A 24,780-nucleotide genomic window follows, 5' to 3' on the forward strand; every position below is an offset into this window, starting at 1 on the left:
GCACTTGGCTCCACTGGCAATAAGCTAATCAGCAGCAGCCGCTAGCCGAGGCTTCATACAGACAGCTAAAGGCCTCATAAAGGAGCAGCTTCAGATAAACTGCAACACTGAGAAACAATATTAAATCATGCCACAAAGAGAGCAAGAGAAGTGGGTTATGGATTAAAAAAATAACAGTGTTCAAAACTGAGTGCAGCAACAGCAGTCTGAGTCCGGATTAAGTGAGTCAGGATGAGATTCATGCGGACACAGTCGCTAACAGGAAGAGCAGCTGAATCATATGGGTTGTCAGACGGTCTATCAGAGGCAGGGCTGCCTGTTTGCTGGGGTATTTTAGGGACTGCGGCTGCTTTAGCTTAATAAAATATTAATTTGAGCATCACGTGCAGTAAGACAGACACCTGGATAAATCCTAGTGATGATGGCTTTGTAATGGGACAGGCTGGGTTTAATATTTCATTTCATTCTATTAATATTTACCTCAGAATAGTTAAAGAATAACGTAACACCTGGCTGAAAAGTAGTGTTACGCTGCCCTGTTGTGGGTGAAAGTTTTGAGTGTGTTTCACTTCTGACCACAACGAGCATCACTGCGCGGTGCGGTCAGAGCTGTGCTTTGATGCACCTGTAATCACACCCAACAGTAATGTCTCGTGAAAAAAACCTGTGAGACGTTAGTCAACTGGAGATCAGCAAAAACTAGGTTTTTAGGGGGTGCTAAGTCACACTGTTAGTTATACAGTACATAATAACAGTAGAGGTTCAGAGGTAAGCACTGATATTCAAATTGCCTGTCTTTCTGTATGAGTTATTCCTTCGAAAGGAGCAGCTTCTTCCCAGTTTATGCTGGGTTGTGATCTTCAACTCAATGACCCTAGACAGGAAATGGGAGTACAGAAAATGGATGGTCTTATTAATCTATTTGTATCAGTAGCAGTTGTGACTTTGTGACTCTTTTGATCTACGATCTTTGCTCAGCTTATATGTGGTTATGCAAAGAAGACTTTAGGGTCAATACAATGTTCTTCAAACCAGCGAGCAGACCACATCTGCTTGTTGTGTATTGACTGGGTGTCGTCAGGAACAAATGCAACACATTGATTTATAGTTATCTGTTAGAATAGACTGGGCTTTTTAATGACTCATTTATACACAAAACCATACAGGCAACATGGTTATACCAGAACGACAGTTAAAATTTCAGCTGTTCTATGGGGCCACGAGTGTGTTACCTTTGGCAGACAAGTATGAAACTCATTTCCACCATTTAATTTGGTATGGTTGTGGCAAGGAAACTTATTCTACTTGAATAAGTTGGAAGTCAGACTGTGCACCAACATATGATATGTGGATGAGAGAGCTGATGAATGTATTGTACCTAGAGAGGTTTAGGTTATCTAATAAGAATAAAATTCAAATATTTGTAAGAATTTGGAGCTCTGTACTCGAGTATCTGAAGGTAGTGAACTGAATTGGTCTAACTGAGTAGCCATATACCCTCTATCGCTGTGTGTATGTATTTTATTTTACTAGTAATGTTGAAGTCTGAGGACTTGTTTTTTTGTTTGTCTACCGGTAAAGATATTTGTGTCTGGGTTGTTAAAACGATGTACTGAGCGTTTGTTTTATACTGAAATTCCTAAAATAATGGTTAAAAAAAGAAGTTAAAATTTCATACCAATAATGAAAGTGCAAAATGAAACGATATCCAGGTTGTGGGACTGACCTGTTCTGGAGTCCCCAGACGATGTATTGATCCTGCTTCACTGCCAGTGAACAGGGTGGCACTCCCCTTGATTTGCTTATCATTATTGTATTTAGCAGGGTTAGTATTAGTGTACTTGTTTTTAAAGTTTTATTTCTTTTTTTGGTTTGTTTTGTCCTTTGTTCTTCTTTTATTTTCTTTCCTATGCTTTCCCTCAGTTCACCACCCCCCGTTTTATTTTTTTATACATCCCCCTGTAGCCGTCATCCCAGAGCCTGTCTGAAATCGCGCTTTGCACTACATACCTGATATGCGTACTATCATTCAACAGGCTTATTTTGTAGATAAACAGTAGTAAGTATATTGTCAGGTGCACTGATATATAATTACCGAGTCACTTCCTGAGAGCCTCCTTACTGGCAGGAGACACGCTACCATGGTAACCTGTGCCAACATAATCTCTACCGGCAATTTAAAAATCTTTTTAAAACTACATCACGCTGAGCAAAGTGAAATCTTACATGATTGTTGTCCTTGACTGCATTACAATGTGGGATATTTATGCTGGATTAGAGTCCAGTGTTTGCATACTGCAATATTTAACCGGAAATAGTACTATTCACTTATTGCTGGTTTCATACTAAGAATTCGGACATGAGAAAAAATCTCACATACTGTTTTAGCGTACTAAACATCATGTTAGTATGGAATTTCAGACACATGCTGACTCATCAGACACACACAACACACACTCATGCATACACCAACATGTAATCACCTTGTTCTCTACTCCCTCATGCTGTTTTGTTAATTGGCTTGTATTCACTGTTATTATCTTCTTTTTGTTGTTCTGTCAGTGTTTTGTTGTCTTGAAATTAAAAAAACAAAATAAAAAAAAAGACTGACTGGGCTTTGTATTTCCCACTTGAGAATGACTTGATATGATATCATTCACCAGAGTGCTCCACAATAGCATTTTGTCTAGTGCTTCCTTTAACATCATATTTTTCAGGGGCATCCAAAGGGCGTTGAATGTGATGGAAAAATGTGTCCATCTATAAATCACTATGAGCAGCAACGTGGACACAAGGACGCAGGGGCACCAACCTGTATTTGTCTTTTATAGTCTACATATAAACATATGCTTTAATAGAAACGCCTTATCCACTTACCTTTATTGGCACAAGCTATCCACTGCAAAGGGGTGACATCGTAATTATGCTGGCCAACAGAGAAGGTGAACACGCGGACCTGGACGGAGAAAAAGACAAATGGAGAGAGATAGAGGGGACAAAAAAGGGAACAAATCATATGACGTCAATGCCTGAATAAAAACAGACAGAACAAAAACAGCCAAACAAAAAAACCAACCTTCCTCCAGAGACAACTAACAGAGCAAAATCGTACCACACAAACCTCCGTCTGGATGGCAATAAGGTCACTGTCATGTGACAACTACAACGTACAAATCTCGAGCATGATTAGATTAGCCTCCCAGTCAACTCACACAAGTGTCTCCAACACAAGACTGCAGTGAGAGAGTTGTCAAACTGCAGATTATTCCTGTATGACAGCAGCCGTCACGAGGGAACCGGATAGTAATGGATATACAGAATAAATATTGGTGGGGCTGTGAAGTGAGGAAAGGAAGGGTGGGAGTGAAAGCAAAGACTGGAACAAAGGCGCAAACTGAGTATCTGTTGGCTGTAATTTTATAGGCTCTGATGATAAAGTGGCTAATTAGTCAGCAGGTCAGAGCTGTTAACACCAGCAGCACAACAACAAGAGAGACAGAAGAGGGGGAGAAAGAAAGAGAAACAGACAGAAAGAGAGATAAAATGGAGAGAGCTGCAGAAAGGCCAAAGAGATGAATCACAGGAGGAAAAATCCAGAATCAAAAACAGCCAAAATGGACGTGAAGAAAGCTTGGAGAGGATGTTGTGTGCACAGATTGGAGTGCTTGGCATGTCTGACAGCCGAACCAACACAACTGCCTGTGCAAAAATGAGACAATGTCAGCAGAATACGGTGGGAGATGGCGAGGGGAAAAAAGAGGCCTGCTAAGGCAGTTTCTGGACATGCATGATCTCTTTGGCTGGCAGAGCGATGTAGATGAATAGATAACAGCCTTATGGGGACAGACTCACCGTTTTGTTGGGCCAGTTGTACTTCTCAAAGATTTCCTGTGCACGATCCTCCCCGCCATCTGTAAACATCATTATCATCTTATTGCAGTTGGCCCTCGGGGCACTGCTCTCCTGTGGCACACGAAGAGGGAAGAGGGAGGAGAGGAGAGCGAAGAAAGAGGCAGGGAGACAGGTTAGGGAATATACAGGAATAAAAGGGGAAGGTGATCATGCTAACATCATTCAAAACAGCATGGTGCTGTGATAAATATGTCAAAGGGGAAGTTAGTATACAAATATTATTTATAAGCAGTATAAAACATGTTATACATAGTTTATATCACACTATATTTGTAGTTTATCAGAGATATAAGCATTTATCAGTGCACCTACATGTATATCAACAGATAAGGAATGACAATATAGTAAAACACAGCTACAATAATATAATAATTGTTGACAAATACTGTGCATTATTTAACAGTTAAAAATGTCATTAGAGCTGCTTATGACCACATTAAAGTGTTTTAAATACTAAACAATTTAAGGGAGATTAAAGTCAAGTGTTAGTGATACTATGATATTCCATCAAGACTCTGTAGGACCAAACTGATAAAGTAGGAACTTTCCTGCATTGGTAATGGGAATTGATCAGACCATTCTTGATCAATACAGCTGGTTATTGGTTAAAAAAATACAATACCAGTACAAGTACCCTTGAAGTAAAACTGATACCATTAGAGCAGAGGTTCTCAACTGGTGGGCTGTGGTCCAAAAGTGGGTCGCGGGTCCATTTTGAATGGACCGCAAGTGACTCGCAGACGCGTAAAGTTTGTAAGTGCAGTGAATTTCTGCAACAGAGCTCTTATTTCAAAGTGCCCTTTGTTATAGAGTGAGTGACAAACAGAAAACTACTTAACAAAGACAGCAATGACATGGCCAGATATAATTATGACACTGAATGTATTCAACTGTGTGGACCTTGAACTAATGACTAAGGAGAAATCTGGACCCTGTGGCTGGACCAGTTGGGAACCACTGCTTTATAGTACCTCATTTGATGCCCAACATGTAAATGGAAGCACTTAGTTGCATACAATGCCACCAGACGCCACAGGCATGTAGAGCTATACTTTTGATTGTTTTGTTGCCATCTTGACACGCTGAACTGCCAACTCCGTCAAACCCACAGTGCTCAACATCACCACAGACTGTATGTGCTGTAGCTGGACCTGTTACATGTTGCATTATATTGAAAAATGCTTCTGATGATTGGCTGCGAGCAAAATCATACAAATAGTAATCTTTTTCTAGACGAGGGTAGCAAAAAGATCAAATGCAGGTAGTGTTTGACTGGAGACATTTTGATACTACTTGATACTGGGTTATTTCAGTCGATACCTTGAAGGTATAAAGTATGGATACTCAGCCCTATTGATCAATCAGCAGACACTTTGAATCCTGATTGAAGCTTAGTGCGGGACAGATCCTAAATATCAAATACATCAAACTGTGTATTTTTAGGAATTTTTGTGGGATATGATTACAGCTCAATTGAAGCTCAAGATTTTAAAGATTGGACAGATACAGTGGTATCTATCAGATCTTAATGGGTCTACTCCATATATCTCATCTCAGTAGATCAAAAGGTAGTGTAGAAGATTGGATCTCTAAAAAAAATCGACAAAGTGTCTCTTAAGATTTCATTTATGGCACAGGATTGTTCTTTTTATTTTATTTCTTCGTGGACTGGATCACACACTTTTGTTTGAGCTATTTATTTTTGTGCATTTTCTATTCTTTCTTTTCTCTACTTTCTACTGTCATGTATTAATGTCCCCTCCTGATGATGTAAAGCTTTACTTGTTTTCTTTCTTTAAAATGCTCAAACATGGACAGTAATATAGTGTCTCTTATGTTTACATGAGTGTGTGGGCACTGATGTGGTTGTGTTTGTGTCTGTCATTATACTGATGGTAAATCTGGACAATTTCCAATGTTCGATGGCCACAATGTCATCCCTGAAATCCCTGGAAATTTTAGCCACTCCAGCATTAATTAACATTTTTAGTGTATATAATGAGCAGACAAAATACAATCCCTCCATACTGAGGTACAAATATTATCCACTGTCCACATCCTCATATTCACTTACTATATTGTGTTGCAATAAAACCCTCTAAGCTTTTATTCTTATCTTTTCATTATACATTCACAAATTTCTTAGTTGGTTCCTTCCTCATATTATCATAATTTAGGGATTTCATTTGAAGTACAGTACAGGCCAAAAGTTTGGACACACCTTCTCATTCAATGCGTTTTCTTTATTTTCATGACTATTTACATTGTAGATTCTCACTGAAGGCATCAAAACTATGAATGAACACATGTGGAGTTATGTACTTAACAAAAAAAGGTGAAATAACTGAAAACATGTTTTATATTCTAGTTTCTTCAAAATAGCCACCCTTTGCTCTGATTACTGCTTTGCACACTCTTGGCATTCTCTCCATGAGCTTCAAGAGGTAGTCACCTGAAATGGTTTTCCAACAGTCTTGAAGGAGTTCCCAGAGGTGTTTAGCACTTGTTGGCCCCTTTGCCTTCACTCTGCGGTCCAGCTCACCCCAAACTATCTCGATTGGGTTCAGGTCCGGTGACTGTGGAGGCCAGGTCATCTGCCGCAGCACTCCATCACTCGCCTTCTTGGTCAAATAGCCCTTACGCAGCCTGGAGGTGTGTTTGGGGTCACTGTCCTGTTGAAAAATAAATGATCGTCCAACTAAACGCAAACCGGATGGGATGGCATGTCGCTGCAGGATGCTGTGGTAGCCATGCTGGTTCAGTGTGCCTTCAATTTTGAATAAATCCCCAACAGTGTCACCAGCAAAACACCCCCACACCATCACACCTCCTCCTCCATGCTTCACAGTGGGAACCAGGCATGTGGAATCCATCCGTTCACCTTTTCTGTGTCTCACAAAGACACGGCGGTTGGAACCAAAGATCTCAGATTTGGACTCATCAGACCAAAGCACAGATTTCCACTGGTCTAATGTCCATTCCTTGTGTTTCTTGGCCCAAACAAATCTCCTCTGCTTGTTGCCTCTCCTTAGCAGTGGTTTCCTAGCAGCTATTTGACCATGAAGGCCTGATTGGCGCAGTCTCCTCTTAACAGTTGTTCTAGAGATGGGTCTGCTGCTAGAACTCTGTGTGGCAGTCATCTGGTCTCTGATCTGAGCTGCTGTTAACTTGCGATTTCTGAGGCTGGTGACTCGGATGAACTTATCCTCAGAAGCAGAGGTGACTCTTGGTCTTCCTTTCCTGGGTCGGTCCTCATGTGTGCCAGTTTGGTTGTAGCGCTTGATGGTTTTTGCGACTCCACTTGGGGACACATTTAAAGTTTTTGCAATTTTCCGGACTGACTGACCTTCATTTCTTAAAGTAATGATGGCCACTCGTTTTTCTTTAGTTAGCTGATTGGTTCTTGCCATAATATGAATTTTAACAGTTGTCCAATAGGGCTGTCGGCTGTGTATTAACCTGACTTCTGCACAACACAACTGATGGTCCCAACCCCATTGATAAAGCAAGAAATTCCACTAATTAACCCTGATAAGGCACACCTGTGAAGTGGAAACCATTTCAGGTGACTACCTCTTGAAGCTCATGGAGAGAATGCCAAGAGTGTGCAAAGCAGTAATCAGAGCAAAGGGTGGCTATTTTGAAGAAACTAGAATATAAAACATGTTTTCAGTTATTTCACCTTTTTTTGTTAAGTACATAACTCCACATATGTTCATTCATAGTTTTGATGCCTTCAGTGAGAATCTACAATGTAAATAGTCATGAAAATAAAGAAAACGCATTGAATGAGAAGGCGTGTCCAAACTTTTGGCCTGTACTGTATACAACATTATTCTAGCGTTAAATTTAATTTCAGCACTACATGCTCATAGCCAACCAGCAGTTTTTAGCATTCAGCTTTGATACACCCCCCCCCCCCCCCACCGCCCCCGCCAGCCTGCACGGCAGCTGCCATTGATATGCAGGCCAGTGGCATGTCAATCTGACAAGATTCTAATAAAGATAAATAATATTGCTACAATTACATATTTTTATTGTGCTTCTGCCACCAATCACGGGAGCGAGTCTGCCACAGACAGCGATTAAACGGGCCTTTTTATTTCTCATTCTGCTGGCAAAAGAAGGTGGTGGAGGGAGGGGGGGCAGCTGGCACTTGGCTCTATGCCTCCAAGCCCACCAGAGGAATATAAAGTGTCTGTGGCTGATCTCCTCTGGGCTGCGCTCATCAATCATCCCATCAGAGCCCATTAGGATGGCAGCCTCTTAAAATACACAGCAGCATACGGAGCTGAGGCAGCACCTGTGTCGAGAGCACGTGGATGCCTGCTGCTGACAGACCTCACCGCGGTGCTGGCTGCTGCAAACGTTAGCGTCACTCCACCGCAACAGCAGCAGCTATTATCAGACCTACCTTTGACGATGACAGAAGTCTGGAAATGTCTTTTACAGACCTGGACCACTCACTGTCGGCACTGTTTCATCCCTGTTCATTCAGTTTTATTAACTGGATCTGACAGGATGTATAATAACATGCTGGAGCTAAAGCACATAGTTCCAGCACGTTATTGAAGACTTTCTGGAGGCACACAATTACTCCACTACAGACAAACATCCACCCTTGCATTGCCCTTCCCTGAAAGGCTTGTTGGCGCTTACATTGAGGAGCTGTTCAAAGGCAAATGTGAAGCCAGACTTGTAATCTGTGGTTCCTTTGGCTTGCATATGCATGACGGCCTCCTTGAAGATCTTCTTGTTCCGAACATTGGCTTGGACCAAAGTCCTGAAGCATGGAACGACAGCATCGGCCTTCTCATTGAACTAGAAGGGGGAAATGCAAACACGCTCATGAGCAAATTGCATATAGTATGTTTCCAACATTTGTAAGACTGTGCATCTCTGTGTGTTTATGTGTGTGTAGTTCATGGCAGCAGGATGCAGACGTGGGTGTGTGCAGATGTACGCTGCCCTGCTACTCTCTGGCTGGCAGTAAACACTGGTAATTACAACTTTCCACACAAAGAACAGGTGCACCTGAAACGCCAGTGCAAACCACTGAACAGAAACCGAGCCAAGGTAATATCATCTGTCTCATCTCATCCACCAAATTAGCCTAAAACTGTGTGTGTGTGTGTGTGTGTGTGTGTGTGTGTGTGTGTGTGTGTATGGGTGTGCTCGAGGCGCATATTTTTTTTCTACCTGCATGCAGTGTCTATGCATGATTACAATATTAGCAGCAATGTCTATGATAGCAGGTTTCAAATGCTGTTTCTTCTTGAAGGTCAACTTCAAAATCTACTGACATTTTCAGGACAGATTGATGTAAAACATTATGAGCGAGAGAAGCTGACATTTCACACGGGTTGGTGTCAGATTTAAATTGTCAGACAAAGAAATCTAACACAAAAGTATTCAGAGGCACATATCCAATATTCATCACTGTGTCACTTCTTAGTATCACATCTCTTGCATCTTAAAACAGGATGTCTACATGTATCAGACACTTAAATGCTTTTTAAGACCTTTTCAAGATCAGGTTTAACCAGATTTAAGACACATTTATGGACAAATTATCTTTTTCTTACTCAAGCACTGCAAGTAAGCATAAAGGTAACTTTTTATCTAGTCCTGTGCAGAGGCAGATTTTATGTAGGAACACAGTTATTAGGGTGAGTTAGGTTAATCTACATTTTGCCAACAGGTAAGGGCAAACGTAAAGTGAAGTATAAGGTTCAGAGGTAGGTTTAAAGATTTGCAACATCAGAAATCAAAAAATTGCTATCTTATAACACAATTTAATATAAAATTGGGTAAAATGTTTGTTGCAATTCAGACCTCACAAACTCAAATTTAAGACTTCTGAATGACTTTTAAGGCCTAACATTTATAAAATTGAATTTAAGACATTTTAAGACATCTTAAAAATTGTAGACACCCTGTTTAAATCTCAGGAAATACAGTAGCTGTGAAACAAGATTCAGAAGAAACACGCGGTTAATCTTTGAAATAAAGTCTATATTATTATGACTAATTCTGCTGCTATTACAGAAGTGAGGCCACAGTTTGACATAAAGAAAAGTGCTGAAGAGTGTAGACACCAGAGACAGTGTTTGATTACTCTTATTTTCAGTTAATTTTTGATTATTAATGTCTTTTGTGTGTGCAAATAATTCACAGCGAGCTTTTGTAAGCCCTCACTTTCTTTACAGGGGTGAAAATCAGATGCGTTTCCCACCCAGATTACCATGCTCATTTCTTGCTCTTAGAGCTGGGATTTAGAGGCATACAGTGGCTAAGAGCAATGGATTATGAAGGATTACCCAAGGAAGTCTCCAAACAGAGCCACCACACTGAGCATATGGATGTGTTTGTGTGTGTGTGAGAGTGTGTGTGTTATCTGTCCTGTAATATAGGATAAAGTTAATATTCCCCTAAACATTAGTCCTAATAGAAAGCTTGGTAATCAGCAGAGAGGGAAAGAGAGAGGCAGACACAATCCCGCACGGACAGCGGCAGAGCAGGAAAAGTAAATACACTATAATGAGGGAAGTGCAGTGTTTCCACTGCAAGCAAACAAGTGGGAGCAACGTGAGCACACTGTGCTGTTCACCAAACTCCCTGCTTGATTACCACCTGATTAATGAATATAGCAAATGTTTGTGTTATCTGTGCTTTCAGGAGTGATTTGTATCATTAATTGCAAGTCATGATGCAAGCTGCTACTCACCCTGGCCACATTCACATAGTCGTCGTCTGATAGGGTGTCCAGCATCTCCACCACTGAAGTTTTCATCAGCTTTAGAGTGAGTCCACTAACGCTTCCACTCCTGCAGAAAAGACACAATGAAGCACTTAGAAGCTCAGTTATACTTGACAGGTCCTAATCCTGCTCATGTCCATTTTCTTAACCTGTGATCTTCTCACTAAACCTTCCATGTTTAGTATTCAAACTCATGTCTGCATGTATTAAATGGTGGTACAATGGCAAGCAAACTTCAATTAAGGTGAGAAAATGAGCAGCGTTCATCTCCCTTTAACTTTCCACAGACCAACAGGTGGCACTAGCGCCCTTTGAAGGAGACATGCACTCCCAACAGGGGGAAATGTTGAAAGAGGAGGCAGCGAGAGAGACTGAGGGGTAAAATACTCACACATCCACAATGATGACCATGTCCTTTGGAGACGATGCACCTTGGATATACCTGCACAAAAGACACAAAGACTGGACTTTAATTTGTTCCCGTAATCTTTGAGAATTGCACTAAAGAAAGGAGCCAAAGCCACAATGAGCTGAGCCGTGATAATGTGGAGCGGCCATGGCTGAGCCCACTTAAGCTACAGAATACTGAAAAGGCTTATGTGCTTAGAAGAGTTAATAAGTTGTGTTATGTATACTTCAGTGTTGGCTACAGCTTCTGTCAGCTGACTTCAACAGAGATTCTCCTCTTCACTGAATAACAATGCCTACTCTAAATAATTACTGCATAAGCCAAAGTAATTGCTAGTTTATGGACTAAGTATATAATAACACATTCACTAAAAGTGGCCTGCACTGAACTGCACAACCTCCAAAGCACACCAGACATCACTGTAAAGAAAAGACCAATAATGAGTCAAAATGGTACAAAATTTAATATCTTGTGTCTAAACAGAGGCTTCATACAATTGTTCATTTCATCATCATTAATTGTTCATCAAGTCATTTATTTGGGCTGAGTTTTTTGTGTAATGTGTTTAAACACGTTTTTGATATTCTGATGTTACAATTTTGCTACATACTTATTTTAGATCCTGCTTAAATTAGCTAGTTTCTTTCCCTTTTTAAAAAATGTGACCATATATATATATCACTGGTCACAATAAGCTGCAATAGAGACCTGTTGATGTTACTGGAATTTCTTCATTCAGGTGACATTAATTTAACATCATTGCTTAACCCTGTAAAAGTTGAGTTTTCTTTAAAAACTAACAACAGATTGGCAAATTCTAATTTCAATACCAATCAACATGATTACAGTTGGGTATCAAACTCTGTAAATCCATTGGTGCCAAATTTTGGTACCTAAGCGCCATATGGATAAGAACGCTGAGTAAGACAGGAAGCGAGTTCATCACAAAGCACTCTGTAATGCAGGTGGGAAGCCGGCCACAGAGTTGGGGCTTCAGGGCGCTTTGCGGAGAAGACAATGGAGCTCAGCGGAGCCGCTAGGGTTCAGAGAGAAGGCAGAAGCGTTGCGAAATGCCCCAAAGCCAGGAAGCCAGAATCTGAGCTCTGTCGGCTTCCCAGTGATAGCTTCGATTTGTCTGGTCTGTTTTCTTTTCTATTTCACTTCAGAACTAGCCTTGTATCACAACTTTTTGCGATTGTGTTGTTGAAATTACGTTCTTAATTCACGTATTTGTCAGTTGTGTCGAAACAAAGAGCAAGACACACACAAACAGACAAATAACAGACTGAGATGTTCTATGTGTGATAAGAAAAGCACAGAGGAGCAGAATCGCTTGTTGGCTCCACCTACATTTTTGTTTTCAGCCTGGAGAGAAATACCAGAAAAAGTAACTGCTGGGTATTGGTACCACATTCGAGGTACTGGTACCAGAATCAGTTTACATGTGAACAGTACCCAGCCCAAACATAATCTAGTAGGTCTACCCAAATCAAATTTTACTTTGTTGTGGTGAAGTACTGTAATCTACCTCACGCTGCCTTCCTTGATTGTTAAGGATACAGATAATTAGTTCAAACACAATAGTACCCACTCGTGGTATTATTTTAAGACAACAAAAAATCATTTCAGGAAATGAGCATAATGACTTGGATGGAAATGGATTTTCTTTTACAGTCACGCTATGGTGACTCATACAGTGTAATATGCTTTATATTTAGTCACTTGAAATTTATATAAACTTGTCAAGGAGCAGCCTGAGTGGTGCTGACCTGTGCTGTGGAGACCCTGTGCTGAGCTAAGTGCTGTCAGTAAAATAAGATAGCTGATGTTCTGCTTCTTTGATGACTCATCAGTTGGGCGTCAAACGCATTATTTACTCTGGCGGTCCCTTTGTTGGGGGGAGCACAAGCTGTTTAAGACCATTATGCTTCTGCTGCAAAGCAACTCCTAAAATAGGGCTGTTCTGGGTGTGTGTCAGCCGCGGCACGGCGTAGGCCCACAAGGCAGACACGGCACTGAACCAGCAAGGCCAAACAACTTGTGTCCTGGAAGAGGCGCACACATAACATCTGTCCATGGTTGATAGAGGATGACATACAGAGGGAAATCAAAAATTCCCTTATTCGGTTCCAGTGGCAATTAAATTCACATTTAGCCCTGATACAAAGAGAGCAGAGATTGATGGACGTTGTAGGCTTTTCTATGGCACACTGTGGAGGGGGAGGGGGAGGGGGAGGGGGGGTTTAAATGTGAGGACTAGTTTGACATTCTGAGGAGTGAGCAGGCAAGCAGTTAGCAGCCGTCTTAGGCAGAGGCAGAGTAATCATCAGGGGTCTCTTTCTGCTGATTATCAGCCGTTCCGCTGAGTGTGGAGAGAAGCCAGCTGCCTGTGGGCCAGAGAGGCTCTTTTCTTATGCTCGGCCAAGCTGATATGGAGGTAGAGCAACAGAGCCCCGGTAGGCTTCGCCGCTGCTCCCACAAGTCTTCCCGGCTCCCACTCACTGGCAGGAGCCACTCCAACCTGCAGCATGACCCCTGACCCGTGCTGAAGTGACGTCCCTTAGCACACCGCCTGGGCTGCTCAAATCCGTTTTTCAGACACAACCTGGGCTCCGCTTGGCTGAAAAGCTGCCTGAAACCCCCCAGATGTAACGGAGACTCGGCACCAGTGTTGCCCCGCAAGAGGTCGATTAACTGAGCATGCCCAGAGTGAACATGGGCAAAATGTGTGTGTGTGTGAGTGTGAGTAAGAGCGAGAGAGGGGGGAGGGAGAATCCAATTATTTTCAATAATAAAGAATGCCACATCAAAGGTAGAACTTCCGCAGCTCTCCACAACTGTGTGGCGTACGAAATCAGGTCTGGAACCATGAGGCATATTGGCATGCATGACTTTTATCAATTTAATTACTGAAATCTTAATTTAAGGGAGTTGAGAGGGAGGGGGGGGTAAGGGCTGAGACTCCACACAGTGGTGGCTTCTTTCTTTCGAGCGGATGGGGTTCGTGAAAGCGATCACCGATGCAGGACGGAAACTCGGTCAAAATGTGGCCCGCGTTTCCACTCCCTCGGGCTCGTGGACGGAGACACCCCTCCTAGAGATTGAAGGAGGGTCATTTGGTGACGGCTGATGCCTGCAGACCAACTGCAGGATTTCATTAACTTCAGTCAGTTAACTTCTCATAGTGGAGAATAGTCCTTTAATGGGACTTCCAAGTTATTTTGAAGGGGCTAAGTGTTAATTATAAGGCATTGCAGACTTCTATTACTAGTAGTCCTTATAGGTCATCTTCCACAGCCCCAATGTAAAATCTCACAATGGAGAACGGTGCTAGCTTTGGCCCTAAAATCTGCTGAGAAAATATGACTTTCAAGCAGATCGTTTCTCTCTAACTGTGAAAGAGGCGGCATTGATCAGCAGTAATGGGGTTTAGGAGGAATGTGTGAGCAGTGATGGAGTAGAGAGGAGTAACACATGAGCCAGGATAGCGTCACTCAACACTGAAGCTATAGTGCTGCCATGGCTGATTTTCCCCACAGATTGTCTTGGTGTATCAGCACCGCTCTCTTTTTCTCCCTTTCCATTGCCTAAAGTACAATTGAATTTTCTCAGTGCCTCTGAGCGAGGAACATCAGGATCAGAGGGAGCGGGATGGAGTCAAGGATTTTCGGTCTCCAGGCTGATATGCAGTTCTGACAGATAAAAATCATGAATTGAGGCCGGTATCAGTGTATAATTCTCCACATTTTGACTCATGGATCCAGATGTGTTGTTTCTGCATGGATTCCAGTCAGTAATTACCTCTCAGCTTCTGCCCACTGATGCCATTCTTTCCCTGTCATTACCCAGTCTCCTGCGTGCCAAGGCCAGGTGACAAGCAGATGGGCCTGGCTGGTGCTGAACTGAGCCCTGTCGCCCATTCTGTTCCACCGCGACACAACCATCAGCCATCAGCTGGCAGACACCACATATCAGCCTATGGCCTCTCTGTCCGTTCACTCTCACTTATGGACGGTATCTAACCTCTGGTGCTGACTCATAACTAGCAGCAGGAGCATTTTATTTCAGACATCACTATCATATTTACACATGGGACTGTGTCAGTCAGTGTTTTGCTCTGTGGGCAGCTCGTTACAGAAGATTAACTGATGTGGAAGCTTCAGTCCAACTGTATGTGATTTAATTCTGTTAATACCTGTCCATCATGCTCAGGTATTCAAGTGAAACATTGTCAAGTACAGTGGTGGCTATTTTGGCTTTATTCAGAACACCTGCCTAAATCTGATTTTTGGCCAGACTTTGTAAAATCAGTCTGGACTCTGGACACAAAGAAAAACAAACCAAAAAAACAAAACAAAGCAAAACAAAAAATACACATGAAATACATTTCTTTCCAATTGGACCCAAACCACATTTGGAGGTGGTCTGAAATGCGATTCCAATCTGATTTCTGAACATACATCTTAGTGCAGTTGCTCAAATTGGATTTCAAAGTGTGTTTCGCATCATTTACATCAGATCCAGAGTGACAGAAGTGCTGAGCAGAATCCATGCTGCTACTCTTTGCTAGCATAATGCTATAGAAGAAAACATGGAGAATGCGGACAGATGCTGAAATATGTTGTCTACTGCCACTTTGCAGGTACCTCTAAACAAGTGCACTTCACAACACAACTGTTTGGAGTAGCCTTTTGTTGGCCATGTGACTGCCACTACTCTGCGATTAATTATCCAGATTAAGACAATGTCCAGCTACAGGCACAAAAATAAAACACACTTACAATCAAAAAATAGGTAACTTAATCCTTATAAGTGCAAAGTCCGTAGTACATACAGTACAGTACAGTACAACCTGAAAGCCCCTAAGAACAGTTAAGTGCCAATTTTTCTGAAAATTAAAGACTGGAACATGTTGCAATGTGGGAGTAACAAATTCATATCTTACACACTGTTTTTTTTGCTGTACAATATACATTAAAATGAATAATTCACAGAGTGACCTTATATCTTGTACAGATGATCAGGGGTTTTTTTTTTGCACCCCCATCAAGCACTTGGCAAATGTCAGTTATCAACACAGACTGTATAAAAATAATGGCCGTAGCCACTGTGATGCCACCCATTGGTTTGTGGATTCTTGTTTTGAAGCCTCGAGTATTTGGCATTTTGGCTGTTGCCATCTTGGATTTTTTAAGCCAGAATCCACCATATTGTGGATCTAATTGAGAGCCCAAGATGATGCCTAGCAGACAGCCTTAGTCACTCGAAGCAGCTACGCCCTAAATTAAGCCTTAATAAAATTTAAATGGGTGAATTACATAAAAATCCCCCCCTCGTACAGTTGTCATGAATGTAAGCTATAGAGAACAAAACCGTTTTCTGTACCAGGCTGTAAGCATGTTTATTTCTGCTGTGAAGTTGGGCATTTTAACATGGGGGTCTATGGGGATTGACTCACTCTTGAAGGCAGCCTCAAAGGGCAGTTAGAGAAACTACAGTTTCTGGCACTCCTGCACTAGTTTAATTTTTCAGCCTGGGAGGTTGCCGCTTGGTTATGGAGCCAAAAAAAAAAAAAAAAAAATAGAATAGAATAAAAATAAAAGGGAAACATTTGAAGATTTACTGCTTTTTTCTGTTTGCTGTAATTTAATATTTTGGGGTTTTGGACATTTGGTCAGATAAAACAATCCATACGAAGACCTCACCCTGAGCTCTGAGAGCTTGCAATGAGTATTTTTGACATTTAAAAAAAAACCTTATGGACTGATTAATAAAAAACAGAATTTAACAGATTGAAGGGATTCACCATTGGGTAAAGTGTAGAGGTTTGCAATATATCACAGACTCTAATAAAAGGCATACCTGCTAATAGCTGACTGCATATAACATGTAATTGCCTGACTTTTTTTTTTTTCACTCTATGATATATTATTAAACCAATAAATTGAATAACACATCTGGCCACAACAGCAGCTGCAGCGACTTGTATGCCATAATGCACATCATGTATGTCACGTTATAAGCACGCTCATACCATCATAATATGTGCAATCAAGATAAAGCCTGAGCCGTGTCGTGTGTGGCAGACGTATCCTCTTCACACTGAGGTGTTGCAAGGTATCGCTCTAAATGAGAGGAGATTAAAGCAGCAACATTCACAGCCACCGTACCCTTACAACATGCCACCACCCACCATCAATCTAAAAAATAAATAAAAATGCATTATACAAGCAATGAACACAATGACATATTCTGTGTTGTGGTGATTGTATTTTTGCTCCTTTTTGCAGCCGTCTAGTAAAGGAGTCTCATTGGAATTCATGAAATAGTTTTATCATGGCGCAGCGCTGTAAAATCAATACATTAACAGTGCCGGGGGGCTAACTCTCTCAGGAGATTGTGTTTATGCACCCTGACCCGTTCCACAAAGTGCTGTGTATTACAGTTAAATTGGAGGAATTATCTACTACATACATTTCAGAAACATGCAATAGATACATGTAGCATGATACATGGAGTGGCTCGGGCTCATTTTGCTATGGCGAGTGTGGAAGAGCTCGCTGTATGTTTGTCCAGAGTATAATGAGTGAAATGTATATAATGCACCATCTGTATTGCATGTGTGTTAGTCCACTCTAAAGTGTAAATTTTCCTCACAGTGTGAGCTCTGATACGCATGCATCATGTACAGTAGATATAAGCGGGGTAATGGCAATAATGGGAGAACTGTATATAACGCAGACAGACAGCTAGTGTTGGTGTGTGCGCGTAGGTGTGTTGGTGTGCACGCTCCCATGTGTGTGTGGATTTGTGTTGTGCTGATGGGCTTATTATTTTATGGACTGCTGCTCTCTTAGTGCTCCTGTGGATGTGGCAGGCGAATAAAGATTGAATTAAGATAAAAAAAATATAGGAGGACAGCGCCCAGAGAGCCCGCAGGAGAAAGAGATGTTGTCTGCCGTTTATTTATTCCACTTTCTGTTGATTATTGGAAGTGTTGGTACCGAGATTCACATTTCCATATTTTCGGTTATGCCCAAGAAGAACATACAAAAATGTTATGCTCGATTTTTCCACCACTTTCCCTTCTGGAAAAAAAGTACAGAATATTAAATTAGTCATGCATATTGGAATACATCAGCATCAATTATGAGCAGACAAGTACTAGTCTGTTACTGTTGCTCTTTGAGATGGAATAAAAAGTCTCCAGCTGTGTATTGGCTTACACTGAAATGTCAAATATATTTATTGGGACTGCCAAAGCCCCGTGTCAGCCTTCAGTCTCACCAGTAATGCACTGGTCTTCCTGTTGACTCTGCTTCTCCCTGAAGTTGGGTGAAGAGACTGAAAAGACAGAGATACTGGGCATGGTATTTTGGGGGAGCCTCTGCTTCGAGGTTTGAACAGCAGTCATAATATTTACAAAGAGGTTAGATTGACTTTTTGAAGAAATCAATATGTGATATAGCCTACATGCTGTTGTGAACCTGGGAGGTAATGGGATCTTTGCAACGCTTGGCTAACAGGACTCCATGCCTGTCTCTAGTTATTTCTCTCCTCGCCCCTTTGCTTCTCCCTCTCCCTCTGCCTCACTTCACCCTCTGCTTCGCTTCCCTTGATAACATGAACAGACATTATAATGGACAAATGTTAATAATTAATGTCAGAGCAATTGGAGACAATTAACTGTGTTGACTGGACCATTAATTTTCCTGGGGCTGTTGGTGGGGGAGCAGATGAGGAGACAGCCCATCTGTGGAGGCAGGCGGCCCTCCGATCTTTTTCCCCTCAGAGATGCACCTGGACAGCTTTGGCCAGGTCGGCTGCACCGCCACCCGTCCGTCCCAGGGAAGCTACAGGTCTATTACGCCACAAACTGGCCGTGAATTCTGGCCCCTCACTTTCACTGTCTATGGTAAATCACATCACTGAGTGGGGGATGAGTCTTCCCGGCGACAGTGTCAGTGCAAACGTCACTGAAGCATGTCCCTGCGATTGCATCTGTGTATTCCAGTTACTACAGTGGTGTTTGTGAATCTCCAGTTTCTATCTGGCATATCAGTCCATGTGATCTGATGTATCTGGGTTTGTGCGGGGAGGAGTGCTGGTGGGTGTGTGTGGGAGGATGTGTGAGACGGTGACGAGGTTTACATGCTTAACACTGGACGAGCACAACACTGCGTGTGTTTGAGAGCTCTTGATGACTTATTAGGTGTTGAAATCACATGAACAAAAAGTGCCATTTAATGGAAACCAGTGCTAATGTTGGCGAGCTAGCTTCCACTTTACGAGTGGAGTACAAACTTGACAGTGTGATGAATGTGACCTTCCAAATGTTCAACAATTATAAAGGGACAAACGGCTTATACTATAGCAAGACTTCATAACTTTTTTAAAGAAGAAATTAACACTTTTTTCTTACAAAGGAAAATCTATATTTTTATACATTAACGTAATAACTTTGAAGATTTTCATTCAAATAACTGTCACCGAGCCACTATTTATTGAGGTAACACAAGTCTATGGCACACTATTGAGGCCCTTGCATTTGCAGTATTACGGACTGGGTGTCTGTGGCAACAGTCCTAAGAAATATCACAAGCAGAAAGTCTCTGGGAAGTGAGATCCAAAAACACACTTGCAAACACCACTTATCTCCATAGGTGCCAAAGAGAAGGAAACAGAGATTTGCAAGGCTGTAATAATAATAATGCAAAAATACTCACCCTGGCTTAATTCAACTTTCTCAGTTGTTTTAGCTTATGGTGGCTATTGTTAGCAATTTTGCTGTGTAAGTGATATTGTGCAGATTATGACTCTACTTGTTCTACTGTTACACTATTTTTTAGTATTTTCCCTGATGCTGTAATCATCACCTGTGGCCACAGTGGCCTTGTGTGTTGCAACATACGTTCACACGCTATTTAATAATGACATGTCTTAGTCATGCACATGACAAATTGACAGCGTGTCTCCTAGCAATGTCGGCTCTCAGATGTCACTCAACTGTTGCCATGGGAAACACCCATCCAGATGCCAGAAGCTTAGTGCTGTTTTCAAAAACAGTTGTATCCTGGGGCAGTAGAGTGGGGGAGGTGGTGGGGTGTTAGGCTTACACATTAGCTGTAGTTTAATTATAGTTTATATTTCCTTGCACAAAAAGTGAGAAGAATTCAAACATCAGTTTGAATTTAACACCAGGTGATGTGCATGTTCAGCATCCGTATGACTTGCTGAAGTGCTCATGTTGTTGTTTGTGTTACCATCCCTGTGACGGATGCTGCTATCTATCGCTGTCACATAAGCACACATGACGGGCTTACCTACTGTAAGCCCCCCCCCCAACTGTTTTTTTTTAACGTGTGTGTGATTGGCCGACCTCTGAGCTGAATGTCAGTTGGGGAGACAGCATGTTAGACTATAATCACACAAGTCTGACCTGACATATCATGACACTCCCTGCCACGGCCCCGCCACTCAGTGCGGCTGGGCACATGTTGCTAAGCAACGGGCCAAAGGAATGTCTAAGGCTCTGGCATGAGGAAAGCTCGACGGGAGTGACAAACATGGAAGACCGGGGGGGGGTGACAAGGTGTTCTGCAAAAATACACCTCTTCCTTTGTCTAACCGTGTCACACGTGCTGCTGCCACTCAACAGTCCCCCTCATCTTTCTCTTTCCTTGTTCCTTCCTGTCTCCGGGAGGAGTCCCCAAGTCACAACATGTGTAAGAGAATTAAACTCGGGTGTACTTGGGTTGTCGCGCTGACAGATCAGAGACAGAATCGCTGTTTTAACTTATCCTGCTACACAGTGCTTTGTGTTTTTCAGCATTTTTTTTATGTTTACAGTGTTGGCTACCGTGACAGAGGAGCACTGGGGAGACTTGTGGTGTTTATTAAACTGTCAGGGAACACCTCGTTAGTCTGATAATTGCAGATACTGCACATCAAGGTGTTAGGCGTTAACTTTTTTTTTGTTAAAAAAGGCAAAAACAAAAGTGTCACCCGAATAAGAACCTGCTATCACACCTAAACTGACAGATTAAATTCATCAGTTATAAATAAATACACCTGCAATTTACTATACATGGTTAAAAAATTACTGTCTCAACTAACTGGCTGATTATTATTCTCTTTTATCCAACAGAAGATACAACAGTGCAACCATAACTTTGCACAGTAGGGAGGTTTCAAACTGTGATTTTAATTTATTTTTATCTTTGTTTTGATGTTGTTGTTTGGACAGTTCTTTTAAACAGTATTATTATAGAATGTAGTTTTATGTTGTTTTTATCTATTATTTTATTTTATGGGTATTTATGTTGCTATGTTTTGGTACCCAGTGCTGGCTGATTAGGATGGGAGCACTGTAATTTCCATGTTATTATGGATGAATAAATTGAACCTTGACTGAGCCTTTAAACCCCACATCAAATGAGCGACTGAAGTTACATTTAATTTACTTCTAAAGATGAACGCATTCATTCTCTTTCAGATGTGGCTGCATTTATAGATGTTTAAAGATTGTGCATTTTGAGATTTCATGTGAACTTCATCAGAATGCAAAAAGCTTCTTTTGCTTGTCTTTTGTTTGTTTGGCCTGAGCTCATTGACTCTATCTGACAGGCTGGGCTGACCTCAAACAGCCACTCAGGCTGAGCTGGATCCAGACAGAGATGGAAAACGGGGTCAGGTCTAATCAACATTGCTGTCATGATTATGTCCAGTTCACTCCAACCTGTAACCAGGCAACAGGCAGGGCTGCCACAAAGCCGATGTGACAGTGGCAGGTAGATTGAAAGTGGAAGGGCGGACAGGAAGCTTGGGCGGCTGGGTGAAGGGGGCTGTTTGGCCGAACGCAGCCTAGTTCTGTCCAGCCCGTCACACTCGCCTGCCCCAGCACTCTGTGTAGGGATCAGCTGTTGCACAGAGAACCACAGGCAAAGGTGGACACTTTAAACAAAGACATTAGGCTCTATCTTGCTTTGTCCTTGTAGCAAAAGACAATGCATCAACATTATCACTTACTGAGATAAATACGGGTCAGGGAAACATTTTGATCTCATTCCACTAAACAATATCCTTTATTTAGCTGCCTGCTGTAAGGAGCGCGGGAGGTCTACAGGAGCCAGAGACAAAGCACTGTACAGGAATCCTAATGTAAGGCTGTGTTTAAGGATTTAAACCTTTTTTGTGCGAGTGTTTACATTCATGTATCCCTCTACTGTGCGGATATACCTCAAGCAGTTAGTTAAGGGAAAAAAATTATAGAAAAATGTCATTTTTAACTTGTTTTCTGTAAGGGCATCCTCAGAAGCATTTTTTAAATTACTGTACTGGTGCATAGGTTATGTTACAACTGTAGAGAGAAGTGGGAAAATTGAGTCAGACTTAAGTTGCAAATTTGAGGACTTGAGACTTGCTTGACTAACACCGATAAAAAAAACCTCTACTTTTAATTGATATTCATGATGTGAGACTTGACTTTTTATTTAAACATTTAAATATTTCTAGATATTGAGAGGTTACTTTTTGTTTTTTTTAACACAATTGGGTGATTTTGAGTGCAATGTGCGCAAACCTGGCAACCCACAGGGATGCAACAAACCAGCGAGGTAGGTAGATCATGCAGAATGATAAAATTTATGTTCAAAGGTTATGATGTCGATGAAGATAGTAAGAAGGGAACAGTGGTATGCAAGGTCTGCCACTCATATATATGTATATATATATATACATATATATATATAAACCTTGATGCAGTAAAGATACTTGATTTTTCGGATGAGTGTAGTGTGAAATCCTGAACTCAAATATTTCAGTTATTGTCAGGAATTATGGAGCATTTTGGTTGTTTTTTTTTTTTTTATGGCTCTTCAAGTTTCAGGTTTTTCAAGTTGGAAATGTGGGACTTTTACTTTGGAATATCTCTAAATACTGATACAGTAAAAATACTTGAATTATGTGTCTGTATGTTGTCAGGTATGTCCTCAAAATCAAAATTTCCAGCGACCCAAAAATCAGAAACTAAAGACATTTCCTTTACAAGTTACAGGTATTTAGTTTTTAATTTATAAGAGACACTGGTAATTAATACTACACTTCCACTGAAAATAATCAAATTAATCGTATTTCCATACTGTTGTATGTATTTTAGAACACCTTATTTTGAAAACCCAAGGTAGTCACACATCCTTCCGCTCACTTTGCTAAGTCTGTCACTAGCTCCCCATGTCAGCTCGATCTGAGCTGTTTGAAGGCATTATTATGATAGAATATAAACGGCTGATGAAACTGGGGGACAAGAATATTGTATTTATGATCGTGCCTTTTGTACAGTCATCTGAAAAGCTGGATGAGATCCATTGGCGGGCCGGTTCCAGCCTGCAGACTGTACGTTTGACACCCCTGACATCACCCATAATGAAAGTTACAGGAACGTGTTTTTTAAGCTAACTCATAGCAGGGACTTGACTTGCTTGATTCTCATCACGGTAACTTGGGAATTGAAGGTTAAAACTTGTGACTTGCACATGTGTGAGTTACTCCCACGTCTGGTAGAGAGTGTTCTAATTTAGTGAAGTGCATGTAATAATTGAAAAATAGCTGCATGTAAGTAGGTTATTCCTTTTCACTCCAGGACTGAGTGAAGAACTAATAAGATTATGAGGATGAGAAGACCTAAAATAATCTTAAGTATAACAACAAATACCACATGCAGTGGCAAAGTGAGCAGACGCCTCCATTACAACACACGCACTAAAAATCAAACGTGTTAACAGCGTGTACGAGGAGGACTCCGATCAGATCCCAACAGTTTGTCACAATATTAAGACAGCATGACAGTGCCGCTGCTGACAGCACAGGTGTTGCGATGACAAGTTAAATTTCTGCAATTTTCTGCACTTTTACTCTGCTGCTGCTGTTTGTTTTGGTTAGAGGCTGTCCGCTTCAAGCGAGACAATCTCCTTCACTCTCAACGCTCAGCTGGACTCACCTGGTGCCCAGAACAAACACCTTCCAACACTCATCTGGACCGGGATAATTGAGAGCAAATTGAGATGTATATTCTTTGAAATACGCCAGATTTATATGAGAATTTACCATGTCTGGAGCTGGTTTAGTCATCATCAGTAAAAACAGTTTATAATGTCTACTTTATATCCGTTGATGCTACTTTATTTAAGTCAAACTTGAATGTGCAAATCCAAAATGAGTAGCAAACAACTCTTCCACTGTTATACTAAAAGCCAGAGCTTGGATTTTGGATGATAATTATTCAGAGGTGCACCAACACCAGTATCTGTGTTCTTTCTATTACCATTAATGCCCCTGAAAGTCCAAATGTGCCGATTTAGGAACTAAAAACCTCTGAAAACTTGAAAAATGTTGAGGATAATGGATGTTTTTGGGGGTATTTTTCTCAAAATGGCCAGTAGGCATTAACAGTGAAAGAAATGAAATAAAATCACACTGATACTGATCGAGGTCCTGATAAAGATGGCACTTACCAAGGTCTTCTGCGGACGTCGTACAGGTCAATCTTGTTGGGTGCCCTCCATGGAGTGGCTGGAGAGAGCCAGAAAATAAGTTATAAGCCGCATGGTGCACTGTAGGATATTTCATATCAGATTATATCAAAGTAATCATAATTTCATTCTGTCTATCGAGTTACTAGAACAGCCATCTGATAAGAGAT

General features: G+C 41.4%; 1 protein-coding gene across 3 annotated transcripts in view; it reads right to left on the reverse strand.

The window, feature by feature from the left end:
- The window catches only part of cacna2d2a (calcium channel, voltage-dependent, alpha 2/delta subunit 2a), a 205,016-nt gene that overhangs the window by 30,590 nt on the left and 149,646 nt on the right, over positions 1–24,780 (reverse strand). For all 3 annotated transcript variants that reach the window (XM_033627001.2, XM_033627000.2, XM_033627002.2), the window contains 6 exons: positions 24,593–24,650; positions 11,064–11,114; positions 10,640–10,739; positions 8,572–8,733; positions 3,853–3,963; positions 2,878–2,956 (listed from right to left, as the gene is read on the reverse strand). In XM_033627001.2, the coding sequence (XP_033482892.1) occupies positions 2,878–2,956; positions 3,853–3,963; positions 8,572–8,733; positions 10,640–10,739; positions 11,064–11,114; positions 24,593–24,650 (561 nt within the window). The remainder of the gene's footprint in view (positions 1–2,877; positions 2,957–3,852; positions 3,964–8,571; positions 8,734–10,639; positions 10,740–11,063; positions 11,115–24,592; positions 24,651–24,780) is intronic.

This window comes from Epinephelus lanceolatus, chromosome 1 (genome assembly GCF_041903045.1).
Source record: "Epinephelus lanceolatus isolate andai-2023 chromosome 1, ASM4190304v1, whole genome shotgun sequence".
NCBI classification, from domain to species: Eukaryota; Metazoa; Chordata; class Actinopteri; order Perciformes; family Serranidae; genus Epinephelus; species Epinephelus lanceolatus.